This window comes from Lampris incognitus, chromosome 10, assembly GCF_029633865.1.
Source record: "Lampris incognitus isolate fLamInc1 chromosome 10, fLamInc1.hap2, whole genome shotgun sequence".
Lineage (NCBI taxonomy): Eukaryota > Metazoa > Chordata > Actinopteri > Lampriformes > Lampridae > Lampris > Lampris incognitus.
Window position 1 is genome coordinate 53233676 of NC_079220.1, and position 27923 is coordinate 53261598.

At 46.0% G+C, this 27923-nt stretch overlaps 1 protein-coding gene across 3 annotated transcripts; it reads right to left on the reverse strand.

The window, feature by feature from the left end:
* Positions 1–909: 909 nt before the first annotated feature.
* LOC130118884 (TOM1-like protein 2) lies at positions 910–27752 on the reverse strand. Of its 3 annotated transcripts, XM_056287163.1 has the most exons (16): positions 27701–27752; positions 20225–20309; positions 18020–18098; positions 17228–17377; positions 15740–15874; positions 15504–15662; positions 15127–15243; positions 12622–12755; positions 12040–12082; positions 10851–11010; positions 9761–9875; positions 8999–9074; positions 7901–7975; positions 5175–5234; positions 4438–4474; positions 910–4262 (listed from the first exon to the last, which is right to left on the reverse strand). In XM_056287163.1, the coding sequence occupies exons 1-16, from the start codon at positions 27750–27752 to the stop codon at positions 4117–4119; spliced, it is 1623 nt and encodes a 540-aa protein (XP_056143138.1). In that variant the 3' UTR covers positions 910–4116. The 3 variants fall into 3 exon arrangements, with proteins under 3 accessions (XP_056143138.1, XP_056143136.1, XP_056143137.1); XM_056287161.1 differs by lacking the exon at positions 7901–7975; XM_056287162.1 differs by lacking the exons at positions 5175–5234; positions 7901–7975.
* Between the last annotated feature and the right edge of the window lie 171 nt (positions 27753–27923).

The window sequence follows — 27923 nt, forward strand, 5'->3', positions numbered from 1 at the left end:
TAGGGACTCCGGGAACCGAGTGGGGTGATCTGACGTCACGTCTGTGGCTCCAGCGATTACATCATGTATTTCACCCGGAATAGAGATTGGCAGGGATGGATTTGGGTGTGTGTGGGGGGGGGGGTGTAGGGGTAGGGGGGGGTGGGCTAAGACGTATTCAGGTAGTCGAGACTTCAAAACTGTCACGACACTTTCGCACTATCTGTACAATTCATCTTTTAGAAACAAAAAGCCACTAAGGTATATGTAGATCATTTATAAAACAAAGTATGGCAGGCTTCCCTCCCCCTCCCTTTTTTTTCTTTAAAAACTGTCAGTTGTTACATACCTTCATTTACATCAGTGAATGGATATGAAACACAAATATCCAGACTGAAAATGTTCAGCTTGAACTAGTAACACGTGCGCATACCCAAACATGGACACAAAGGGGAACCCCAGAAAAAAAAGCGTGTTGGGTAAATAGGTCAATGACCTAGAATAGCACAACAAACAAGCCCCCCCAGCCCCCCCACCCCCATAATACCATAGGAGTAGAGTAATGTAAAAGCCTGTCAGCAGGACTACTGCTATTGTCAATAGGGCGTGCATATGTTGCATGCAGAGATTGGACCGCTGCCGGTGATGCTTAACAGGCAGTTGGAGGGAGCAGAATATCATTTCTGTGGAGTTGTTTACATCTCCACCCCCCCCCCATGCTGATAACACTGGGAAGAGTGGACACCTACAGGATGCACCATACGGGTGGAAATGAGGAGGTGGGGTTGGCGAGAGCCACATGTGAGGACAATCAATGGTGCAAGCTCCAGCAGACGAGGTTGCATCAGCATTGTGTACAGTGGGAAAAAAAGACATCTCTTCCCCAACCCTGGATTTCTAAATAAGCACAGTCAGTCACAAAGGTAGAGGTCACACGTTGCTAGTGTTTTATTGGGCAGTTAAAATACGTGCATTAGGCCAGACGACAACAGATCCGAACCATACGTGATGGCAGCAAGACAGCAAAGCCGAACAGACATGGAACACCCACAACCAGATCCCATCCAGGAAACCCCCCCCCCTCCTATCCTCCATGTCCACAATGGTTCAGGTTCCTTTTTTTTCCCCCTTCCTTACCTACGTTAAATGTTTTGCCCCAACAAAAAAAGACATTCAGTAACCATGAAGTGAAAGCCAAAATTTTGAGGAATACATGTTGCGATCGGGGTTTAAGCTTCATAAAAGCAATTAACACAGTACGCTCCGTTATAAAACCAGAGACACGAAAACACACAAACACGGAAAGTCAAGCTCCCTTTTAAAAGGATCTCCTGTTGCACTTTTTGTTATCATCTTTGTTCAGTCTGCACGGCAAGACGTTTGTGAAGTGAACATGTTTGATTGTATACTTCATATGTGATGCTGTTATCCTAATCACCAGGTTACTACGTAATCACTATAGGTACTATGCAAAACCTTGAAAGTGAAGCAATTCTGCAAAACTGAAGCCAAGTTAAAGCTCTTATTAAAAAAATATTTTGTTATACTAAATACATTGAAAAACAATTAGGCTAGAGACAACTTATACCGATAGTTGTTTTCATTACCGCTGTAGCAATTATACCGAGGTTATACCAGGTATCACAAGCCATGAATATTCACCTCTATGCAAAAGGATATAATGTCAGCTGAATAACTTAAGACATGGCTAGGCTGGGAAAAAATGGAGGAAAGTCAAACAGACTCGCTGTTGTTCACATGGCGTTAAGATTAATGCCCTTAACCTCCTTGCAATGCAGAACAAAGTAGTTTCGAACAAGAGGTTGTTTCCCTCCCCCCCCTTTTTCTCCCGAGTTGTACCTGGCCAATTACCCCACTCTTCTGAGCCGTCCCGGTTGTTGCATCCCCCCCTCCGCCGATCCGGGGAGGGTTGCAGGCTACCACATGCCTTCTCTGATATATACTTGTATGGTGTCGGCGGCCGCCTCTTTTCACCTGACAGTGACCAGACCAGAGGAGGCGCTAGTGCAACGACCAGGACACACACCCACATCCGCCTTCCCTCCCGCAGACAAGGCCAATTGTGTCTGTAGGGATGCCCGACCAAGCCGGAGGTAACGCGGGGATTCGAACCCGAGATCCCCGTGTTGGTAGGCAACGGAATAGACCGCCACGCCACCCGGACGCCCGAACAGTCCAAAACCTTATGAAAGGTAACCGTAAACAAGGGCAGATAAATAGTAATACCCCAAGAGTATGAAAATACATCTCTGTCATGACTCACTGTCACGGAGTAAGTTTGTGCTCATGCGTCTCAGTGCTTTAGTGTGAACCCGCCACGTAAAGACGAATGATTACGGGTGTACATACAGACGTCGTTTTGACAGGTACTCTAAACGGGGTCAAATAATATGTAATGACTTCGCCTCCTGGCTTTTGCGATGAGTCAATACCAGATGTCTCACCACATACAGAAAGTAACGCCCCTGCATTCTGAGGTATATACGCCATACGCAACATTGTAAGTAAACATCTACATATACGGTTACACCTCTTACGACAGAACGCCATCGTAAATTATGGTCTTTATCCCCACTGCACTACGCTGGTAATGTCAGTGGCGCATCTGTGCTACACATTCATGTGATTTCTACTACTTTCTAATAAGCGTTTAAAAGGCTGTGTGCAAACTGATGTCAGTCCGAGGTTATTTCCCATCCCCTATAATAAAAAACAGCAAACATACGGTTAATGCAAAGGACAAAATACCCTTTTTGCTTAGAAAGTGCAGGAAACATTAGCAGGGGAATGAGAACGATCTCGACACCTCAACGTCTCAGAACGCTGAACATGATTATTGCTCAAGAGGCAACGGTTGGTCCTTGCGGTCTCTTTGGAATGGATCACGTTTTAAGTTGTATTGTTGGCAAATACTGAAGTGCCTGATATATATATTTTTTTGTGTCTGTTCAGAGAAAACTGACAAGACTCCTTGGGCTTTTAGCGTTTAGCTTGGGCGTTCGGCCTTCAGCTGATAAAAAAAAAAAGACAAAAAAAGAAGAATGCCATCAAGTGCTTCTCAGTCATTTTTTCCCCCTTTGAATTAAAGAAAATGCAAGCAAACGCCACTTATCTTAGATTCATCATTATTATAAAGGTAAATTGAAATATTAACTGGAACAATTGGAGAGGAAAAAAAAAACAAAAAAATAAAAATAAAAAACCTCTCCAATGGATGGACAACAACCACAGCGCGAGTAAATAACACCGTAGTCGTCATTTTAAAGACAACGTGAAATGAAAGTGGACTTTTTTTCCCTCATTGGTTCGGTTCCCAAGTCATATTATATGCTGCTATTCAACAACTTATGCCAGAGAGAAAACATGAATATTCTGTTTGTACTTATTTTAACACAAAAATCTAATCACTCGACCCTCTTTTCAAACCGTCAAGTTTTGGGGATTGCGTCACCATGTGGGGCGCAGGTGGGAGAGCAACACTTCACCCGTGATAAAATGTGCTACACGACCCAATCAAATCCCTGCCTCCGTCCTGTCCGGCCCTAATATCTGGTTTTCCCTTGGAAATATGCCACATTGCGGAAGCAAGATACGCTCCCGAACGCCGTTTCATGTTGTCTTCAAAGAATATATGCATAAATTAGCAATTAGCGGAGTGAAGCGGAGTAATGCAGTATATCACTAATTGTCTTGATCGTATTATATCGGCTCAATGCCAAGGTCTGCCAGGGGGCTTTTTCTATTTATCTCAATCACTAGACAGTAATATGCAGTAATGGAGCCGGTGAATTTTCATTTCTAAACCATACCCAGCAGAGTTAGGCTCTCTTCCTGTGCAGCTTTAGAGATGAGACGCAGCACTGCAAGCACATCCCACACGGACAGACAAACACGTCGATAGATAGTAATAACACGACGTAGCATGGGGCAACCATTATGTTGGGTTGGACCTCTCCGCATGTTAGGGCAACGCCGGCAAGCTGGCAAGATCAGTGTCTAACACCCCTGCTGGACTGCGATGAAATGGAATCAGAAGGGCAGCTGGGGTCGGGGGGTCAAGGAGGGCAAAAGTGCTTTAAATGCACCCGAGAGAGGGACGCGTTCTCCCGGAAGAGTCTACAAGGCAAACAGGGCATCCTCCGTCCGTTCGGCTTTCTTGTGGGAGCTGCTTGGGGCGCTGATAGGGGGGGCAGGGTTACCTCCCGGGGGAGACGGTAGAGAGTCTGCTGCCTTCGCTCGCTCCTCGAGGAACTTATCAAACTCTGGAACGGAGAAAGACACTTGACTCAGCGACACGCCGCTATATAAAAGCTGAAGGTTTACGAGTGTTGAGTAAAACTCACAGAGGCTAGAAAATGAACACAACCTCTGAAATTTCCAAGCTAGCGTCATATATTGTATTCACTTGTGCAGAATGGTTATGAGGGAACACCATACCTTCACTGGTCACTCCTTCTTCAGTGCCATCGCCTTTCTGTTAAAACAGGAAACAAGTGATGAGTCGATGACACCCATGTGAAGTTCTTGGAGGGTCACAAAAACAAAGGGGTTGTCACACACTTTTAAAAGTGTTTACTACATTTCAGCCTGATGACAATGGGTGAAACAAACTGTGTCTGATATAAAGAAATTCACAACTCCAATACCTGTGATATATACACAAACCAAAACACCTGTACCTAAAGTCCCTCATGAAGAACCCATCGACCACGTATCTACCCATACGATTCTGAACGATGAACACAACACAAGGCCCTATCTGGCAAGTCAGCCTCGACATGCATATGATAAGGATGACCGCATCACAGGTCCTAACTCGCCTCTCCTTAGGGTTTGCAAGTTTACCGCTGGTGTCGTGTTTGCATCTATGATACACGCCACACGGACGTGGTCACATGACAGTCGCTGGCAGAACGGGGTTAGACAAATGAGCGAGAGACGGGTTTATGAAAACTAAAGGTGAATCACTCCGGTTACGTGAGGTGGATAGAGGTGAAATGTGCCACCAAACGAGGGGGGAAACAAAGAAAAACAGAAGACCCCAAGAGTAGAGGAGGAAGAGAGAGAGAGAGCGACAGTAGAGAGAGAGAGAGAGACAGAGAGAGAGAGAGAGACAGAGAGAGAGAGAGAGAGAGAGAGAGAGAGACAGATAAATCAAGATAAAGAAGTCTCACCACATCAGTACAGAGCCACTCCTCTATGTCATCCATGACAGAGGACTGCGATACAGGGATCTATGGAGCAAAGCCAGGGACAAACCAAGGGGCCGGCAAAGCCACAACACAACACCCCGCCCCCGTCAACAAATACCAACAAACAAACAAAAAAAAGAAACATAAAAAAAACAAGAATCACCAAAGGCTCAGAGGAAGGTGGCAAAAAAATAAAGCGATTAAACCAAACAACAGCAAAAAGAAAAGAGCTTCACTCTTGTGCAAACACGCATGTACCAACGCACGCACACGCACACACACACACACACACACACACACACACACACACACACACACGCTCCCGATGAGTCCCTGTGTTCGCGGCTTTGCCTTTTTTCTCCCGTTTGGATGGATCCGCTCCTCAGCTCGGGAGCTCCCGAGTCCTGTGATGTTCTCATTAGCTCTGCGGTACTGACATGGCTCGCCAGCTGCCAACTAATGTCCCAAAGATGTGTTAATCATTCCATATGATTAGCTAATTAGCAAATCTCTTGAACATAATTAAGAGATTGATTCGGAGGAAGAGGGTTGAACACACAAGGACCCATAAGCAGCATTGCAACCACACACACCCACACACCCATACAAAGAATGAGCAACGCTGCATGACATGCAGTGAGTTTGATAATGGGGCCATGTCAGATTGGATGGCATGCTTTTTTTTTGTTGCATGGCTGTATGTGTGAGTGTTGGACCCAGTGGACGGGATGGCTCGGGGTAACAGCACTCAGGACTGATGGGAGAGATACCAGGGCAGAGGTCAAAAAGCTCACGATGGCTGCCCTGTCTGCATACCAGTCTTGCCCTCCTAGAACCTGTTTTACTAACCGTAAACCAAATCTGCGTCAAATTGTATTTTGTGGTGGCGTGGCGGTCTATTCCACTGCCTACCAACACGGGGATCGCCGGTTCGAATCCCCGTGTTACCTCCGGCTTGGTCGGGCGTCCCTACAGACATAATTGGCCGTGTCTGCGGGTGGGAAGCCGGATGTGGGCGTGTGTCCTGGTCGCTGCACTAGCGCCTCCTCTGGTCAGTCGGGGCACCTGTTCAGGGGGGGGGGGGGACTGGGGGGAATAGCGTGACCCTCCCACGCGTTACGTCCCCCTGGTGAAACTCCTCACTGTCAGGTGAAAAGAAGTGGCTGGCGACTCCACATGTGGTAGTTTGCAGCCCCCCCCCCCCCCCCCCCCCGGATCGGCAGAGGGGGCGGAGCAGCGACCGGGGCGGCTCGGAAGAGTGGGGTAATTGGCCAAGTACAACTGGGGAGAAAAAGGGGGGAAAAAAATCCAAAAAGTATTCATGATATTCATTTTATGTTCTTGTGTGACTTTTGGTATAAAAATCTGTGCTTCATATTTGCGTGTTTTTCAACTTACAAAACACGAGTAAAAATAAACGTTTAAACTGCCTCTTGTGGGTTATATCGGTTTAGCTCGGCAAAAAAAAAAAACCCTGCTCACACAGAGCACAGTGCAGCACGGAGTCCACGTTCAATACTGTGACTCGTCACATGGACAGTGGAAGTAGACTCAAAGTCCATTGTAGACGTCAACCTGATACCGACGTCTGACGAGGAAAAATAAATAAAAAATACTTTTCCTGAGATGCCGAGCTACTCACAAGCTGGTGGGGTTTTGCCCTCCAGACCACAGCTGTCAGATTGAAGGAACATAAGACGGGTCGAGACGGTTACAAAATGTTCTTAAAAACAGCCATACAGTGGGAGGGTGGGGGGGAGTGGCGGCCAGGTGAAAACAGTCAGAGACCGAGCAGTAAGAAGCCCGTCTCAATCATTATCCAGCATACCGGTGTTACAATTCAACATATTCAATTAAATTTGCATGGTTTTCATGTTCAAAATCATCACAGCAATTTAAACGACACAATGCTGAAAGTGTTACTGGCGTCGATTTGTTAGTTGGTTAATTACGTAGCTCGTTTAACTAGTTGTTGAACAATCTATTACAAGTTAAATTTAATTAAAAACTAATTTCTCAGTAGACTGTTAAGCTTGACGATGGGGAGAGGCCAAATGACGGAGAGACCATCTACCACACAGATGTCTCGAACCAGCGTCCGTCCACATGACTCATGTTCTCTTTGCTTGATGTGTTTACCGTATTTCAAGTGTTGCACCTTTGTGGCGAACGCGTGAACGTAACCGCTGGTTCGGAGCTTGCTGTGTAGCAGAGGTTCGTCACACGGTTTGAATATGTGACTGTTAAGAGTGGCGTCTGGCTGGTGGAAGCCCACACTTGTTCTTGGCGACCAGGTAGGCTTGTCACCCACAGCGGGGGGAGGAGAGTGAGGAGGGGTAACATGTAAGGATGAAGAAGGAAGCCGACAGTAGAGAGGACAGTGTGGCGTAACACCCATGCTCAGGTCAGATGCTCTCTGGAAGGTATTCACGTCTGCCGAGGCCAGTGACCCGGGTGAACTGGCATGGGTGGACGAGAGCAGAGGGTAAAATTTGCCAAAGCACAAAGTGTGCATATCCTCGATTTAGGAAATCCAAACTGTCCCTTCTGCTGTTGGCACCCGGCTAATCTGAGTAGTCGAGGTTGACAGGGTAGGATGGGCTGAGACGAGAGTACAGATGAGGGGCAGTTGGTGAGGTTTATGGATGACGCAGAGGGGTTGAGGGAGGGGAGGGGGTAGGAGGACACACTGCAGATGGAGTCCTCACCATTCCTTGGGTAATAAGCCAGCTGTCTATGGGCAGCTCCTGATCTGCAGGGTTATCATCCCCTTTTACCCTCAGCTGAATCAACAACAGAACAACACCTTACACAAGAGAAGATAGATAGCAGGCCTCCCAACAGTGCACCGCAACACACGGTGCAGGGGGAGAGAGAGAAAAGTTGTCAAATATGCAAAAGAAGACTGGCATAAAATGGCGCAGAAAAGGGCAGAAAGTAAGGAGGATAGAGTATTCATTCCATAAAAGATGAGTGCATGAGGAAAAGAAGAGGACAGGGAAAAAAGGAGACATTTTTGACACCCCCCCCATGTAATAAGTACCAGGTGACTTGCCAGTTAGGTAACTGGCAATAAGCATGGTGTGTGCACTCAATTTTGGGTGTACAATTGTGGGTCGGTGTGTGTGGTTTCAGATTTCAGAATCTGTCTGTGTATCTGGCGATAGAACTGCAAATGTGTCGGAGCATGTACCGAGACAGGCAGCGGCGGCGAAGACAGGCTAATCTCAACACTGGCATGTGCATTTCTTAGTTTAATTCCCTTTGCAAACTGACAGCGGTGCTTGAGTTTAAGGAACGAAATTGTATTAAAATGATGAGAGGACATTTGACATACAAAGTAGGAAACTGACCGCATATCCTTTGTAAGATGGGGGGGGGGGAAATTGGCGGAAAAAAATTATAGCGTAACTGAGTATTTACCCCAAAAAAAAGCCTGTGGAGTTTTGAAACTATAACAATCATTTTGAGTGCACTTGAATTTTTACTACAGCCATGCTTGTTATGTGTGTGTATGTGGTATAAAGGGATATAATCATTTTAGCCTTTCAAACATTGCAAAAGACATTACACAGTCCTATATACCTCTGTACTGAACCAGAGATCAAATGTCTTTGCATAAAGGAAGAGGTCACTCCACAGCACACTGCAAACCATTACATGCATGGAGAGACTGAGGGCTGGAAGCTGTCTGGCACAGGACGGCCCTATCGGCCATGAAAGTAACAGCACCCACACTACATGTCTAGTTGAGGGGGGAGATATAGGTGTATAAAAAAACATCCTTCAGCAAGATTTGTACTCACCCCTCCTGTGTTCTGTTGTCTGACACCCAAAGCTGAGGCCAAGCCGCCCAGAGCCTGAGGATCCTCATACTTCACACTGTGCAAGCACACACACACACACACACACACACACACACACATTAACAGCAACGTTGAGATATTGTCAGTGATCAGCTATAAGAACCCGATGAACCGCTGTATGGAACTGAACAAGAGTATCCATCCATCCATCCATTATCCGAACTGCTTATCCTGCTCTGCGGGTCGCAGGGATGCTGGAGCCTATCCCACCAGTCACTGGGCAGCAAACAGGGAGACATCCTGGACAGGCCGCCGGGCCATCACACAGGGCCGACATACACATAGACACACACACACACCTAGGGACAATTTAGTATGGCCGATTCACCTTACCTACATGTCTTTGGACTGTGGAAGGAAACCAGAGAACCCAGAGGAAACCCATGCACACGGGGATAACGTGCAAACTCCACACAGAGGATGACCCGGGACGACCCCCAAAGGTCGGATTACCCCCGGGGCTCAAACCCGGGACCTTCTTACTGTGAGGCGACCGCGCTAACCACTGCACCACCGTGCCGCCATAATATTATTCTGAACAAGAATAACGAAACAAAAATATTTTTCTCTCATTTGTATGCTCACATTGCTCATGCACTTGAACAGATGATTAATCGGTGAGAGAAAACGTGGTGTATAATTACAGAGGCCTGTACAACACTACTGAAGAAAAGTGGCGGGAAGGAGGGACTCCAGACTCACTTCTTGCGCTGGTCGGCCAGAGAGCTGCTTCTGGTCTGAGCAAACATGTCAAAGTCGTCCCGAGTCTGGCCTGACAGTGAGGAAAGGGTGCCGCTCCCGCTGTTCGAACCCATATCTAGAGATGGGGGGGGTGGGGGCAGATGGAGTGAGCAAGGGAGGATAAAAGGAGATCAAGAGATGAAGGATTACAGCAAAACGGCGAGTAAGTGGGGGGAAAAAAGGCAAGAAAAGAGAAGAAAGAATAAAAAACTTTGGTCCCCCAATCACCAATGAGAGCATCACCTTGCAGGAGCATACCCACGAGTCTCCATCTATTAATTATGCACGGTGATTAATCATCCTTCACTCCTGTCTCCTTTACAGCTGCGTACAATTCCCTTAACCCCGCCATAACAGCAATAATATCTCTGAGCCTTAGCCAGGAAGGTGGAGAGTACAGACTTTCAAGAGGCCATCAGGGGAGTTAGCTATGCTTGAGGAGAGTCTTTAACGGTGAGTTATGGAGCTGGGCTTATATCCCCATTACTAACCGGATGATGAGCCATTTTTACACTCTGCTGCCTTTCCCAGATCTGCACAGGCTTGGTGAGTTACTGCACTGTGAAGTGAGTGTGTGCGTGTTTGTGTATAAAGTGGGAATCACAGGCATGCGTGACAGTATGCATCTGCACATGGTCCGCAGCATAAACATTATATATTCCTGTCCGTGCTAAAATACAGACTTCAAATAAATGTATTCCATCCATTTCACCTCAGTTCACCAACTGCTACCTGTTCAAATGAGGGGGGGCTTTCTGCTCAGCCCCACCATCTGAAATGCCCTTCCCAGCTATCCGAAGGCACCACAGAGCGGCCTCTATTAAAACAGGCCTATAAAACTTTGTTTAGGGAAGCCCTTCCTTTCTTTTTGCACTGCTAACCCCGTCCCGATCTACTCAGAACTACTACTGTAGTCTTCTTGCATGATTTCCCTTGTTTTAATGTCTTCAATGCACGAAAAGGAAGGGGGAGGGGGAGATGGAGAAGAAGCAAAAGAGGAAAGAAGAAAGAAGGAAGAAAGAGAAGAATTATTTTCCCACTGCATCCCTACCAAGTTCAGCTAACGCTGAGGGTAGCGATGCTGCAGTGTGGTCACGGGCAGGGGACGCGGCGGAGTGGGGTGGGGGGCTGGAGGTAATCCTGGAGGTTACCACAGCAGGGGAGCCTGCGCCCAGGTCTATTAGGTTGTCCTCTGAGGCTTCATTCAACATCTGAGTGGGCCGGGGGAGAGCATCCGAGAATGAGAGACAAAAACAAAGACGAGAAAGAGAAAAAGAGAAGTTATAAAAGAAATCGTGCGTGCTCGCTGAGGATGAATCTGATGGTGCTCAACGGAAATAAAAAGAGTTGGGTGACGCTTGTAACTTTTTTTAAAGAATGTATAGACGACATGGGGTTCAACCTTCACATTCACAGAGGGCTTCTGGAGCTGACTATTGACTACTGAAATACTAGCAGACACTAATTTGTAGGTCAACAATAAGAAGCCAGGAGGCTAAGCACAGGAAATGGGGGGATTGGACAAGGACAATTTTTAGGACAGCTTCAGAAATCTAGTTTGTAGGGACTGACTAAGGTGCATACAATAGTCTGAGGCAGGAAGCTTGTAGAAGGGGTAGGAATGAGCATGTCTAGCTACACTTGAGAAAGGTTTCTATATTGACATGCCTTATGGCCCTGAATATTGGCGCCACATACAGAATGTGTAACTTTTGTCATACTTGCCTCGGTCAGCTAGCCATGATAAATAAAAAGGAGACAGCACACAGAAATATTAACAGAATGCACCAACAGCTACGCGGGATGTTAGTCAGGAACGCTGGTGAGCAGCAATTCCTTTGCTACGATATTCAGATTTTGTGAAGCTTTGAGATTGAAGGCATTTGCATCATCCTTGAGGCAAACACCAGTGCGTTGCAGAGTATGCTATTCGCACACAGCTATAAACTTGCCATTACACCACCTATCGGAATGCTGGATCGCATTATTTGGTCCTTCCAGGGTGAACGGCACAACTGAGTTAACATCCTGCTTCACCGGCAAATGTTTTTCATATAAAATTTCAGCGTCCCTTCCATTAATGAAATTCTCAACTACATCAAAATGCAGAGGGAAAAGAGCAGATTTATTTTTTTTGGAAAACATGCTACAATAAAACCGAGGAAGAAGTATTCTAACTCACGGAGATGTGAGTGTTTCATGTCTGCGCTTCGCAGTGAATGCTTCTCGCCTGTACTTACCCCGTTGTTCTGCGCAGTCCGACCTGACCGGTACCTCTCGTACCTGCGAGCGGCACAGAAAGGTATGCTTGGCTTGGATCAAAAGGCTCACATCTATTCCAAATGCAGGAAATCTCACAGAACACATTCTGGAGACTTCTGAGGCTAGAAAATGTTGAAAACACTTGGTAGTAGTGAGAGAAACTTCAAATCCACGAAATGGTCCAAACCTACATTAAAAGGCGGGGATGATTCTGGAGTAATCGTAATTTTGAAGAGTACTACAGATGTCTAATGACATACATATTGTCTCACAAGTTCATTTCAATACTCGGTCTCACAAAACGACAGCATTCCACCGAACAATTAACTATCATTTGAACGTGACAAAGACTCGAGCTTATGTAAGGGCCATCGAGTCTAATATTTAGACACCGCAGAAACCGCATGAGCAAAAAAGACAGTTAGACAACTAGATCACAAAACAGAGCTCGAATTAAATAAAGTTTGACTGAAATTTAGTCCAACGTGGCTTTTCTTGATATCTTAAGGACACGCCACCCGCTTGCCACGTCACCAAGCACAGGAACTGCGACGGGGTACCTCTCGTATCGCAGGAAGATGTTGTTGAGGTCGTCGTTCACGTGCAACAGCTCTCCTGTGACCTCCTCGTTGGAGACGCGCGAGATCAGCTCCATCACTCTCTGCTGCATGGCCCTGCATGTCCTGTTCAGCTCCTAGACACACACATGCACCCGCATGAAACTTCTAGAAACAAAGCCCAAGAGGTTATTACATCAGCTGGTGGATGGTCGACAAGAACAGGACTGAGGAACTAAAGCGGTGGAAGAGAGTTCCTTAACTGTCCTGGCCGATGAAGCGGGTCACTAAAAAGTAACGAATAAAACAATATAAACATTTTAATTAAGAACGTTATAAAATGTTCATTTACAACAGCCAACATGTAATGTTGTTACAACAGCATATACATGTTGTCTGAACTATTTCTGCAGAAGAAACTGTCGTATTTCTCTATATCTTATACCCTGCTTTTGGCATGTCCAGTCGTTCCAGGTTTGCTCCAAGTGGGGACAGTAATCATTTTATTTTTGTTCACTTTTTGCAGAACCAGCTCAAAGTTCTTACTGGAACTGATGACGTATTACATGACATTTTGGAAATCTTCTTCCTCCACGACACTCAAGCTGACACAAACACCAGCAGGACCACTACTACAAGCAGTTCAACCACGTCAAGTGAGAGCGGGCGTTGCTCTTCTTCACGTACTTAGAGACACAGCTCCCCCTAGTGGTAAGGAAGAAATCCCACACCTTCCACTTGTAATGCCACGTTAACACGCTTTATAGGCCCACTTCAGTAAAAATACTGCTCCATTACAATAGAACATAGATTTTCTTAGCTCTACAGTTACCTTAAGTAAATTCTTTTAGTCAAAAATTGCATTTTTTTTCTCTGTTTTTGGCAGAAAATATGCATTTTTTTTTATTATTTTTTTTTTTACATATTGGTAGTGGAAAACAACCAAGCACAACTGCTCCTTGCCACATGAGACTTAAACTTAGGTGTGTGTGTTGTGGAGGGGGTGACTTGAGTCAGGCAGTTGAATGGAGCACCTGTGTGTGTTACCTTGTGTGTGTGGTACCCATGTGTTAGTTTCTATGCTCACAACTGCAGATAATTCATGAAGGACTTCTAAAAACCTCTTAAAAACTACAGCAAAATCCAAACATCACCCATGACTACTACTTTAGAAAACAAATTACAGATGAAACAACGGATCAAATTTAAGCCTAAATATCACATCCCTTGAAATGTTGTGTTTTATTTGATTACTGTTCATGATTTGAGAAGTCAGACAGTAACCCGTGCACTAAACAAAAGCCTACCATTCCCTCCTTGGTTGAACGAAAACAAGCACTGCTTTAAACCATTCTCACCTCCAGCTGAGCAGTATATACATTGCTGGTGTTGGATTAAAAAAAAATAAGAAAAAAAAAACTGGACATTTAGACAGCTGACTTCTCCGACCACAACTGGAAAAGTCAGCTAAAAACCAATGTCTGTGGAAAACCAATGTCAGAGGGAATGTGCGGTGATTGGCTGCCAAGCAGTAAATAAAAGTTTACATTCTTTCCCAAAGGATGCTTCAATTCGCTTATGTTCGCTGTAGATGCATAAACATAAATCAACACACCCTGACATAAGCATTTACAGACAGAACACACACAACCGACAGCCTCGCACAGCTGGCCCTATATCAGGCGAGCCCAGATTTAGATCAGGATATATGTCTGGAAAGCCCACTACTGGTATGAGTTTACAGCACAAGTTTTTTACCAGACCAATCAGCACCGGTCACTGGTCATCTTCATCTAAACCCTCCCCATAGTTTGCCGATGTTATTCAGCAGCAGGAAGTTGGGCCAATCGACTCACAGATCCTTTCCATCCATTTCAATGGATCCTTTCCAGGCTAGTATCTCACAGCAAAAAAAAAAAAGAATTAGCTGGCAAGACTTAGGCTGGTTGTGAGATGTTAGACAAATGATGCTTTATTTGAAAATGTACAAAGGAGGGCCTTCAGTGAAACCAGCCACTGGGTAAAGCCTGTTAAAATAACCAAATCAAAGCCTCAGATGGTATTCATGACTTTATAAACGCATGTAAATACAGTATTTCAGTTGTTCCACAGACAATTACTCCAGATATGTAGGCAACGCCATTGTGACCATCAAAGCTTTCTTATTTAGATAAGAAACATAAGAAGTAATTTAGTCTTATTTCTGTTGGAGTAGTTTCCCCATCCATTCAATATAAAATAGAGAACAAAACAATCATGGATTCAATAGATCTCACCTTGACTCATTTACTTACAGTTTTACTTATTACACCCATGATTTTTATCTGTTCTATATGCAAGTAAAAAAAAAAAAAAATCAAGTGACTATAAAGTTCCATTTTGGAGGTCATGATGCAGAGATGGAAAGCCATTTGGGGCAGAATCTGCTTAACATCATCGTCAACTTGTAAAACTGAATGCATTTGGTGAACATGGGCCTCACAAAGTCTTCATATATGTGTGTCTAACCTGAAGTAGTTCAAGATCAGAAGCATCCTCCTGGCCGGGCACCATCTCAGTCAGCATCTCCGACATGACTTTTGTGTTTCCTCTGACGATGTCCAGCTCGCTACGCAGCCTTGCGATCTGAAGACACATAAGGTCAAGGGTCATATCCAGGGCTTATTCAGTGCCAGTGGTGTCACAGATGTGTTGGGAGGCAGCAGATTGATCAAAATCTTCTAATCTGCTTTAGCTGGTGCACTTCACTTGTGTACTATCAAACTCTGGATAGTCTGTTTCCTAGATAGACCGCTAAGCCAGAGAATTCTGAGCTTCTAATTTCCTGGGTGTAAAGTAGGGCAGTCATACTGGGGGTGTCACTGGTCATTGTCCATGTTCCTCACCTGTTCAGGGTTGGCTGTGATGGAGCCTGGCACACTGGGGATGTGGGGGATCTGTATGGCGGAGACGGGGGCCACAGTGGCTGCAGGTTTAGGGGGGCCAGCAGCGGGGGAGGCTGGGGCTTTATACTTGAGCATGGCTGGGTCGACCTCTGGTATACCCTGTTAGGATAAAGAAATTACACTTACAAACTGGTGTATGTTCCCAAACATTTGTCTGTGTTTGTGTTGTTTCTCACCCTCTGTGGTGTGTGGATGGGTGATAAAGCATCCAAGTCTGCCATGGGGAACTCGATGCCTTTTCTCTTCAGCTCCTCATAAATATGAACCACGCCAGTCAGGTCAGGGCTACTTCTGAAGGCATCTGCCCAGGCCTGCCACAAAACATACAAACAGGCATTTGATAATAATAATAATAAAACTACTACCACAACTACTACTACTACCACTACTACTAATAATAATAATACCACTACTACTACTACTACTATTACTACTACTACTAATAATACTAATACTACTACTATTACTACTACAACTAATAATACTAATACTACCACTACTACTACTACTACTACTACTAATAATAATAATAATAATACCACTACTACTGCTACTATTACTATCACTACTACTACTACTGCTACTAATAATAATAATAATGCCCGAAGAGAAAACACAGAGGGTGGTCTGACAGGATGTGGAAGCGGGGCAGGCTAAGCTAACTGCTAGCCCACGCATACCGGCAGTTCCGACAGTCATCCTGGCTGGCATTCACTCTCTTGGACAGTGAAATTTTCTTTCTTTTTTTTTTTTGGGATATGTTGGATGTATGTGTTTTTGTCTTTGTGTTGCACTGTTGTGGGCTGGGGGAAATTATATTTCATTTCATTTCATGTACACAGTAGATGAAATGAAATGACAAATAAATGTCCCTGATTCCTGAATATCACAACAATGCAATGTGAAGACCTGGATCCAAACTGTATGAAGCTGCTGCGACATCCTTTAACTCCACTGTGCTCTACTAAAATAAACAGACTGAGCGGGACAGAAAGGCTGTGTCTAAAAAGAAGGAAAATCCCAGGGGTCTGAAAGCCTCCGACAAACGCCTATAAATAATGCGAGGGGCAGTGAAAGGAGCGGCAGGGAACACCACCTGTTGGCCAAGGTGCCCTCAGGTAACCGAATAACACCTGGGATGTGGAGCACACTACGCCCACCTGGCTACTGACAGCACATGAGGCTACAGGCTGCCAATGACCTACTTGATGCCACTTATAGGCTTGTTGCGGTCATACTATCCATACAGCCCGGCAAACATGATAACAAGGTCACGAAGCGGTTAAGACTCCACTGTGGCGGTGCGCCTCCGTAGCCAAATAGTTACAGCGCATGCCACATGGCCGCAACTGTTGCCAGTTCAATGTTCGTTGCATGTCGTACCCCTCTCTCACACATTTCCCGTCTGCCTCTTCACTATCACTATCGAAATAACCAAAAAACAATCTTGAAGGAAATAAAAAAACAACCTGTGTCACATCACTGCCATTTTGCACTGGCATCGCAATGTTTACGGCCATGCCCTGTCACACCTCTACTTGTGAACTGGACCCGAGGGAGTAGCGAATGGGGAAGAATACCTGCTGAGTGGGGCAAGGGATATTCTTGACCCATATATTAAAATGGCAACACAACTAAAGATAAAGAAGAAACCCGATTACTACCTGTATGAGTGCCAGCACTTTGTCTTGTACGATGGTTGGGGGATTGGTTTTGGGCGAGATGATCTTCACCAGCACACCGTCGATGAAGTCTCTGTTGGCAACCTGAACATGGAACCTGTGCCCGCAGTTCTTCACACATGTCTCCAATACCTGCAGGTGGGGAAGAGGGTACGAGGGAGCAGATATGGACAGATAGAAGACTGATAAAGAGGAAGACAGCGGAAGGTGCGGAAAAGTTTTGTGCGCAAAAACTAGGCAGCTGAGGGAAAAGTCTGATTCACAAACAACTTATGGGAGGTTCTTTTATCCAGCACCGAGGCTTTTAACTAGCAACGCTGTCAAAGACACGGGTGGGTGTGAACGCACCTCAAAGTGTGGGGCTCCTATAAACAAAATAAAAGATGAGTGACGCAAGAGAGATAAAAACAGCCCTGACGCTGCCCCCGGGGGAAGAGAACGAGGGGCATGAAACGATTGACAACACAAGATTCAGGGAGATCAAGTGCTAGACTGGGCGCAACCCCCTTTCATAGCCTGCATGCCGCCATCATCATAAAAATGTGTCGCCACTGGCTTTTTGAAGTCATTTTGAAAAGAAAGAGCAGGTTACACTCTTCTTCCAAGCAAACAGAACCTGTCGTTTTCATACTAAACGTTCCTGATTTGAAAGGCAACTTAGTTACACAATCCCCGATGGTATGTGACTGGTGAATGTGAGGCCAGGTTACAGTGAGGACCCCCCCCCCCTTCCCCTCCCCCGCCCGCTAAATATGAGTCTTCCTACAATCTCACCGTAAGCGCCAGCATCACCTCTCTGTAGTTCTTGTTGCCGCTTAGTCGCTTCTTCAGTGCCCGCACGGCATCTTTCGGCCTGCAGGGATAGAGCAGAGGGGGACACAGCTGGATCAGGCACCCCGGCTGAGGTCACATGCTGTGACGGTGGTGAAATATTTTTTTTTTTCTACAGTACAGTCACAGATGCCAGCTTGTCTGTCAATCTCAATCTTTGACTCAGACAATCTGTTTCTGCGCTCGCCTTCCTTCTGCGTGCCTGATCCATCCATCGCTCTCAAGGCAGGATCACAGCTAATCATGTGTAATGACTTCACCACTGACTGTCTCCTCCCCACCATGCCTCTCTCCGCTTGGGGTGAGTCATAACGCGTTTTATGTACTCCTTTATGAGTTGCGCTCATGAGCTGTGGGACCTCTCTGTAGGAGAGCGAGCGAGCGAGGGATAGAGTCACGGAGAACATACATCATTTCCTCAGACACTTTGTGCGAGTTCAGTGAATGAAACGTCTCTTGCCACTGGCATTAGTAAGCCTTACGGGAAAAGATGGAGGCTCTCGGGGAAAGACACAGTAGTGGGGAAAATGTGAGCAAGTGCGAGGACATGCGCATGTGTATGGCGTAGAGAAGTAAATACATCGTCTTCGAAACGTCAGCTGGTGCAATGCTTCACTCGTATGCAAAGATCTTCACTTTCAGCTGCAGTTTGTTCAGATATCCAGAAGGCAGTTCGGTACTGGTTGGGACTTTTCAGCGGAACTACATGGCGGCAAATGTTGATCTGATTTGGGGGCAGCCCCGGTGGCTCACCCGGTAGAGCGTGTACCACACAAGGCTGAGTCCTTACCACAGCGGCCTGGGTTCGAATCCGGCCCGGGCCCTATGCCGCATATCATCCCCTCTCTCTCCCCTGCCTTTCCTGTCTCCCTCGCTCTCACGACTATCGCTATCAAATAAAGGCAGAAAACGGCATAAAAAACAACCTTAAAAAAAATGTTGATCTGATTTAAGATGAGTTGTCTTGTAATACATAAATAAATAAATAAACAAACAAACAAAACAATTCCCGTGTTTCCGCCTGCTCTCTCAACAGGAGTGAGAGAGATATTGACTAAACTTGTTGAGGGTCTTGAACACAAGCCACTCCAGTGTTCTGTCGAGCAGAACAGAAAATGAGATGTGTGTGAGTGTGCATGTGTGTGTGACAGACCGGTCCACGCCACTTGTCGAGGCAGTGAGCACATGTGGGCACAAAGAATGTGCGAGACAGAGAGAGCAAGAGAAAAGCAAAGTGTTCGGGGGAAAACAGCAGAAGGAAAAAAGGGAAATTATGCTTTTTTGAGGGGGGGGGGGGATTTCCCCCGCTTTTCCTCCCCAGTCGTATCCGACCAATTACCCCCACTCTTCCGAGCCGTCCCGGTCTCTGCTCCACCCCCTCTGCTGATCCGAGGAGGGCTGCAGACTACCACATGCCTCCTCCGATACATGTGGAGTCGCCAGCCGCTTCTTTTCACCTGACAGTGAGGAGTTTCACCAGGGGAAGGTAGCGTGTGGGAGGATCACGCTATTCCCCCAAGTTCCCCCTCCCCCCCCTGAACAGGCGCCCCGACCGACCAGAGGAGGCTGTAGTGCAGCGACCAGGACACATACCCACATCTGGCTTCCCACCCGCAGACACGGCCAGTTGTGTCTGTAAGGACGCTCGACCAAGCCGGGGGTAACGCGGGGATTCCAAACGGCGAGCCTCACGTTGGTAGGCAATGGAATAGACTGCTAGCTTCTTAAACAAATACAGCAAAAATTCTTTCTTTCTTTTTTTTTGTCATCCGACATTAAATGACACCTAACCGAGTGTAAACCCTGCGTCATGCCAGGCACTGCGTTATTTGTGCCATGTCTGTTATTTGTCTGAGCCAGTCAGCCAGCCAGCCAGCCAGCCGGACTGTGGTGAGTCATCGAGCCCAGGTGCTGCAGCAGAAAACAGGGAATACAAATTTTTACGTCTACACAATAAATGCTAAAACAGTTATGTCTCCCTGACAAAAACTTCATAAGACAGACAGTTCTCGGGAGCTGAAGTCTTTTCGAACCAAGCAGCTGAACGTATTTCGGCAGAACACGGGGCACAGGTCATCCCATGAGACGTTTTCCTTGCAAATCATGACTTGACCTCGGACTCTGTTTCCAGACAGCGTGGCAACTCACCCCTCCTCTGTCTCATTGATGATGTCACAGATCTCCATGTTGAGGGCCCAGTCCTCATTCTGCAGTCCTCCGTCTGTGGCCCTCTCTGGCAGAAGACAAGCAGGGGTTGACAGGGGTAATTATTCCTCTATCAGAGATTACACTATGAAGCAAATGACACGTATGCATTTTTTGAATTATCATAGTCCTGAAGCGCTCACGATTACTCACATCTATCCTTTGCTCGAAGCACATTTGATGAACTGGAATGGTTTTCAAAGGGGACTTCTGCAGCCCTCAACAGGCCTCAGAACCATTAAATGCTTCTGCACTGAGCCAATATGTTCCTCACCCAAACTTAGTTCCCCACCCAGTGAACAACCCACTGTAGCTGAGCATCTTTAAACGGGTCATGTTTTACCTGGGAGAAACAAAACTGAGAAATACGCCTGCCCCGCAGAAGGGTTTTAATGACCGACTCAGCATCGGCGCCCTTTCAATTCTGCCAATCACTACTGATGCATCAGACTACAATTCAGTCGGGGTGGACGGTCTCATCTCTCATTAACACAACCTAATCAAAGCAGCCAACGGCTTACGTAACACTGAGCATGATATCTGTTGTGTAAGCAGTTCAACATGTGGTGTCACACTGCACCGTTCTCTGCTCCACGAACACACAGTCCCTCTTCTGGGGTTGTGACGAATAGTTTGAGGACGTGATCTATAAAGGAAGGATTAACCACTCGCACTCTTCAGCTGATTAACCAACTGACTGACAAGGCGAAAGTCTTAAGTCCGATGTGAAATAAATTTTACTATGACATGAGCTTAGCCCCCACTTAGCAGCAAATGAAAAACAAAACAACTGAAATCCTTATCGACATAAGTGAATCATTTGACTGGTAAAAATACAATAACGTGATAACGGCCATACACTAAGACCTCTCTGGCTGTTTCCTGCTGAACTGAGACAAATCAGTCGAGCCTGATTTGTTATGGATAGCTCTTTTCACAGGTGTGAGTAGCCCAGCAGAGACCATAAATAACTGGAGTCTAATCTCCGACAGAGGCCAAGGAGGGTGGAGCCGTGGGACCAGAGTCAGCCAACAGACGAGACGACTACAACCCATCGCTTCCATTTACCTTGAACACCACCGTCACAGCTCTAGGCCAACGACACAACAGATTGCAAGGTCGTTACATCATCTACCACCTTACTGCTGAATGATACAAGTTCTGTCTCTGTCTAAAAACATGCAGCTCTAGGAAATAGCTGCAAACACAGAACAAGCAGCTGGACTCTGAACATCTTTGGGGGGGGGGGGGGAGTGAAAATTATTTGGAGTGTGACAGTGCTGTTGTGCAGTCAGTTATAACGGTCATGATAGCTGCTGAAAAACAGACTCCAGAGACCCGTTTTCCCTGTCACATTTCACCCCTTCGTTTAATAGCATCTCAGCCTGGAGCCAGGAAATTTTGTGCGACAGAATGAGAGGCTACAGCTGTGAACCGGCGCAGTAGCCATCACGGTGCTCTTCGTTCCCTCCCTACCTTTCTTTCTCGCTCAACAATTCATCCATCATGTGACAAAATGCTTAGCTAGCTCTAAAGAATAGTCTTTTTGAGGTTTCGCAAGAAGAGAAAAATAAAAGTGGGTTCTATTGATGTGAGCTGTGACTGAGCCACCGTGACTGCCAATCAGTGGATTTTTGCGAGATGACCTGAACCCGGGACACAGGAGTTCCTCTCACTACCTCCCTATGGTCCAGTGCAGACCATCATGCCCAGGCTAACAGCTTCTCTCTGGGCTGGGCTGCCTTGCTTTTGAGAGGCTGTGAACACAGGACAGGTCTGACAGCCATGACTTGGCTGCCTCTCCACTCGAGACCTTCTTTTCTGGCAGTAGAGCTATAGGAAAGCGCCTGCATAGCGCCTGAGGCTGCTACAGGTGGTGAGCGCTGGGAGGGGCCATGCTTTTGCTGATGCTATTAACACAAAATACAGGGAAGCAGTGCGTGTTGACAAAAAGCCATTAAGCCCCTCTCTCTTTTCTTTTTTTGCTTTTTTTTTTTGTTGCTTTGTACAGCATATTAGCTACTCTATTGTTTTTATCACTATATACATTCGGGAGCAGCCGAAAGTAGTAGTAGTAGTAGTAGTAGTAGTAGTAGCAGATTCATTCTCCGACATCAACAAGATTTATTCCATCTTTTTTTTTTCAATGTTATTTTTGCCGCTGTGTTACTTGTTTGCATCAAAGTGACATTGATGAATAGAATAGATTACACTTTTCGTCATTGCACATCATACAATGAAATTCATTCTCTGCATTTAACCCATCCTAGCTGTGTAGCTAGGACCAGTGGGCAGCCGCCATGCAGCACCCGGGGACCAACTCCAGTTATTTCTTCCTATTGCCTCGGTCAGGGACACAGACAGGAGTATTAACCCTAACATGCATGTCTTTTTGATGGTGGGAGGAAACCAGCGCACCCAGAAGAAACCCACGTAGTCACGGGGAGAACATGCAAACTACACACAGAGAGAACCTGGGACGGCCTGGGGTTCGAACTCAGGACCTCCTTGCTGTGAGGCAACAGTCCCAGCCACTGGGCCACCATGCTGCTGCACACTTTGAGGTAAAGTTGAAATTTCTTCAACTCCTGAACAGGTGAGGTGCTCAAAGCACTGGGCGCTGAAAAGAGGTCAACTACAAGTATTGGGCTGAGAGCACTGAAATCCCCAGTTCACCATAGAAAACAACAAAAAAAGACAAGTAGCCAGTGAAAGACAGGTCTCTGGTGGAATCAGCCTACGTTCTCCCTCTGCCTCCCTAATCAACTTGTCCCAGACTAGGCAAGTACTGACAGACAGGCTACTTTATGGGCAAGCTTTGATTCCCATCTACAAAAAACACTTTCTTTTGTGAGTAATGATCACAACCGAAAGAGCAAGGGATAGTAGATGACCTTCGGCATGAGGTAAATCTCTAGTAAGCACTGTGCGGTGCCTGACTTGTCAGGACCTGCATTGGTCAGTGTAGTGAACATTGGTTTGGATGAACTAACCGCCTACTTCCCCTGAGATTTCCCACATAATCTCCTCAATTGAATTGACAACTCCAAGCGGGTACAGGGGCCTGGTGTTAGGAGAGGAGAGTGGGGGGGCAAAAGAAAGACCATGCCCACTCCATGCAGGAATAACGGGGTTAAGGCGAGATGGAGCAACCAGAAACTCGCTAATGAAGCTGACTGAGAACTGAATGCATTTCCCTCCGCCTCATCTCCCAGTCCTGGGAAGTGACACCAAACTAGTGCAGCCAGTCCATCACGTGGCTTAAAGGGTGGCAGCCTGTACCATCCACAGCCAACACACACATGCATCTCTGTTCCCCTTCACATCTCCCCCTCTTATTGTCTTAGTGATAGTCTTAGCTCCTTTCTTAATTGTCTTTGTGCATGCTCAATAGACCTCTTTCTTGATTCTTTCTCGTTTGTGCCCATCCGGCTTTCCATTATCCATCCTTTCTCGCTTCCCTTCTGATTTCTCTCAAGTTATTCTCTCTCTTTAGTATGGGGGTCAGCAGCAACCAGGAAAACCTAGCCACACGCTAGTTGCCTAGAAGCTTGTCCACTGAAGGCTTTGGCTTTTCAGTAGATACTGATAGGGTCAGTAGATACCGCTATTACACACACAATTGAAATTAAGAGGCAAAAAGAGGACTGCTGTGAGTTTTGCCTACAAAACCTTGCAAATTTGTATTCTAAAGTGGCCTCATTATTTGAAAAAAAAAACTTTATTATCATCACTTTGTTTATTTTCAACATCAGTGGTCCATTAGCAGAGCTTACAACCAGTTAGTGAAAATCCATGGCCCTACCGCACCAACTCCACCACTAATAGATTGCTCTACTCCAGTCTTTCCTAGGGGCCTTTGACTTAACTAGGCCTAGGCTACCCCTCTCTAGTTGATATGATAGTCACTCATTATGCAGAATCTCACTTTTAGAGAGGAAGAATTACAACAGTTAAGAAATCTACCTTCAGTGTCAAGCCAGAGAGCACAGCACAGACGTTGAGATAAAGGCCTGCATAAATTGAACACATAGCTTGAGCCTCCTCATCTAACTTACACACACACACACACACACACACACACACACACACACACACACACACACACACACACACACACGCACCCTCTTTCACTACCTCCACCTCCCCATCGGTCTAATAAGGCTAAGTTGAGGTCTTTACAATGCATGCCTCATCAGCAGTGCAGTTTTTCTCTCCTCTATTATTTCGGCAAAGGCAACTTGATACGCTACCCTGCTGCAGCGGTGTAAGGTACCACTGCCGCAGCCAAACAGACAAGACAGCTACACAGCTCTGTACAGCACACCCAACACAAGTACAGAGACACACCACAAGATATAGCAATCTTTCAGTCAAACAATGAAATCAAAGATGTAATACATACTGTCCACTACATGTCCTGAAGGGACCTTTGTAACGCAAGTGGGTGGAACTTTTGCTGCTGGTCAGTGCCTGGCAGCCATGACTTGGCACTGTGCAGCTGAGCGGTGGGTGGCAAGGAGGTCACACCCAGGCAAGGACAGCAGTGAACGGTCCATCTACCTCCCGAGCACAAAAACAATACCGTCCAAACGCTGTCCAATTCCATTCAATTACACCCAGGGGCATGACTAATGCGCCTCATGGCTGTTTGCCTGCAATCTCTGCATAAAGGGGAATAGAAAGTTGTCTGTAGGCTGAGCCTGATGGTTATGACAAGAGCTTACTGTTCCGCCAACGGCGTTACAATAATCTGAAGATCTGGAGAGACAAGTGCGGACTTAATGCAATATGAGCTCTTCTGTAATGTGCACTATCTGTAATTCAACAGTTCCCTCATGGACCGGCTAATGAATAGACAATTTGTCCGTCCATGACTTTTTCAATGACACATTACGATCTTTCCTGGTGTTTCAAACAAAGGAAGATTCTAGGTAACAATCGTAAAAAGTAAGCACTCATTTTCAGCCCATTTCCACTTACTCACATTTTCAAAAAGGTAAAAAAAAACAAAAAACAAGGAGGCGATAGAGAAGACCGTGATGGTGGTGTGGAGTGCTGAAGATGGCAGTGCTGGAGCAGAATACCTCGTCCCAGCTTCTCACAAGTCAACAAGAGGTTTAGCTGACTAACACCAACATGTCGCCTTTCTACTCGCCTCATATTTTACTAGTCCAACGTACTGGACCCCACGTGTGCTGCCTACATCACATGTATTGGCATATGATACCCCCATATTAAGTGGGAAATACAGAGGGTACTGATCATAATGTGTGTTTTCCCACCAGATTTAAGAAAAACCACTGACTTCCTCCCCTAGGCCCATACCAACATTTATAAGGTTGAGGATACTTGCAGTCACCTGAGACTGACGAAGTCACTTAGATGAGTGATGAAACATTTCTCCCACTAGAATCTGTATCCAGATGACCTGAACTAGAACTGATTCAACTTTCTGGGATTTCCTTACCTGGATTATTGAGCATGCATCAACACATACCAACATGTTTTCAGCTATAAAAAATAAAATGTACTACCACTTTGAGGGAGGGAGAAAATAAATTACTTATAACAAACAATGTGCAAAATAACATTATTTTTAAACAATAGAGTCAACAATAGAGTTTAAACAATGAAGTCTCTTATTCCTAAGAGCAATCATTTGGAAGCCAACCAAACCCCCAAATTTATCACATCCACATTAAGAGCAATCGTAAACTACAGGGATACCACATTATCACAACTGTCTCTTCAATAAATAAAAGAAATGAACACAATTTATCCAAATGCTGTTGATACTAGCCACATTGTCAGGTAATCTATGGTCAAGGTGAGCTCTGAGTCTTTTCCAGAACTCCTTCCAGCTGGTGAGCTAGTGAGAGTGATTGAACATTTTAGGATTTCCTGAGCTACTGTAGCTGTTGGACAGAAGGTTTGGTGCTATTACGTACTTGTCAAATACGTTACTCGCAAGTTACTGGGGGAGAGAAATGTTCATAATGATGCAATTAAATATGACGCATGCCAGGATTTAGTGGTGCCAAAGACCACTGTCAGTCATCACTGTAACAACATCTAAATGAGACTAAACTACCACCAAGTAATCAGTGGGTGTAGTGTAAAACACAGTCATAAACCTCTGCCAGAGTGATGCATAGCACTGATGAACTCAGAATTATAGTGATGGTTCATGAATGTCGGCCAGCATGCCTTTGCAGCAGCTGATGAAGCTACCACAAAACAAAGCACAAGAAAAGCTGCAGAGACTCCAACATCTTTCCTGTCTCCGCATAGCTCGAAGACCTGCATAAACACTCTGCAGCATCAACACAAACTGAAAAAGACGCAATAAGCGAAAAAGTACGACAGGGCGGCCGAAGGAGACCGCTTCTTTTGCAAAAGAAACCGAACAGGAGGGATGTCGTTGTACAAACAGCGGTACGAGGAAGAGCAAGACTGATGTCATCACTGGACACTTTAGCAGTGTTTCTCAACCCAGTCCTCAAGGACCCCCCCCCTATCCTGCAGATTTCCTTTGCAACCCTGAATAGGTACCTGTTTGTAGTTATTCAACCAATCAGCAATGAATGTCAGAGTTTGCACACCTTGCATAATTAAGTGCTTTGAGACGATTGGTCGAGTAAGTACAAGCAGGGCTACATATGCAGGGTTACAATGCAAATCTGCAGGATAGCGGGGGGGGGGGGGTTCCTTGAGGACTGGTTTGAGAACCACTGGTTTACAGGGCCCGATTAGATGTCACGTGGCTGATGAACAACACAATCTGATCTGAACGAGACGTTCGTTGTCTCCCTCCAAGTCGTTTTGCGACAGACGGAGGGAGAAGCGAAACCGGAGCCACGCCAAGGGGGATGTGACACGTCGGTCCCCTGGGAGTTCATCTCCACCTCCGCAGAACTGTAGCACTCGCCGGGCACTGAGCCCACAGATCTGTTTGAACAGTCGACGAACCTATAATCATCTGATCAACGCTGGCCAGGTGCAGCGTCACGTTACGTCGTGTGAGCGTTTTACATTTAGGGTTCATTTGCTTTAGAAGAGGCTGAAGTCCACACAGGCCACGTTCAGTCCCCCCCTTCTAAGCCATTTCTCTTCGGTTTCAGTCCTTAGACATTTGGAACAGAGGAGACGTGGCCGTTTCCCCCACGTAAAACTTACGACTTGGTTTATTGTTGAGCCAATTAAGTTGTAATTACACCCCAGTCTCTGTTAAGTCTGCTGGCTAAAACGATAGGCTAGCTTGCTAGCGGCAGGCTCGCCAGGCGACGCTGTTGGGTTAGCTCGCTGTTTCCAACGGCGCTGCGTATATGACAGTCGTTAATTTAAAAAAAAAAAAGTCTGCCATGCGGCCTTGTGTTAATTAAGCATTATTCGAGAGGACTTTAAACAGTAACGTACCGACACACTGGCCCACGGGAGTGCTGTACGGATTGCCCAGTAGGAACTCCATCTTGACAACAAACACTCTTTTCCTGGTACGCGGCTGGAGCCTAGACGCGTTACTTACCAAGTCCCGCCCTACGAGCGATCCTATTCGCTGAACACTTGCAAGCCTCGCTATGAATGGCTGAGCTGAATGCCAGTTACACGCAAGCGGCGTTCAACGTCTTCTCAAGTTTTG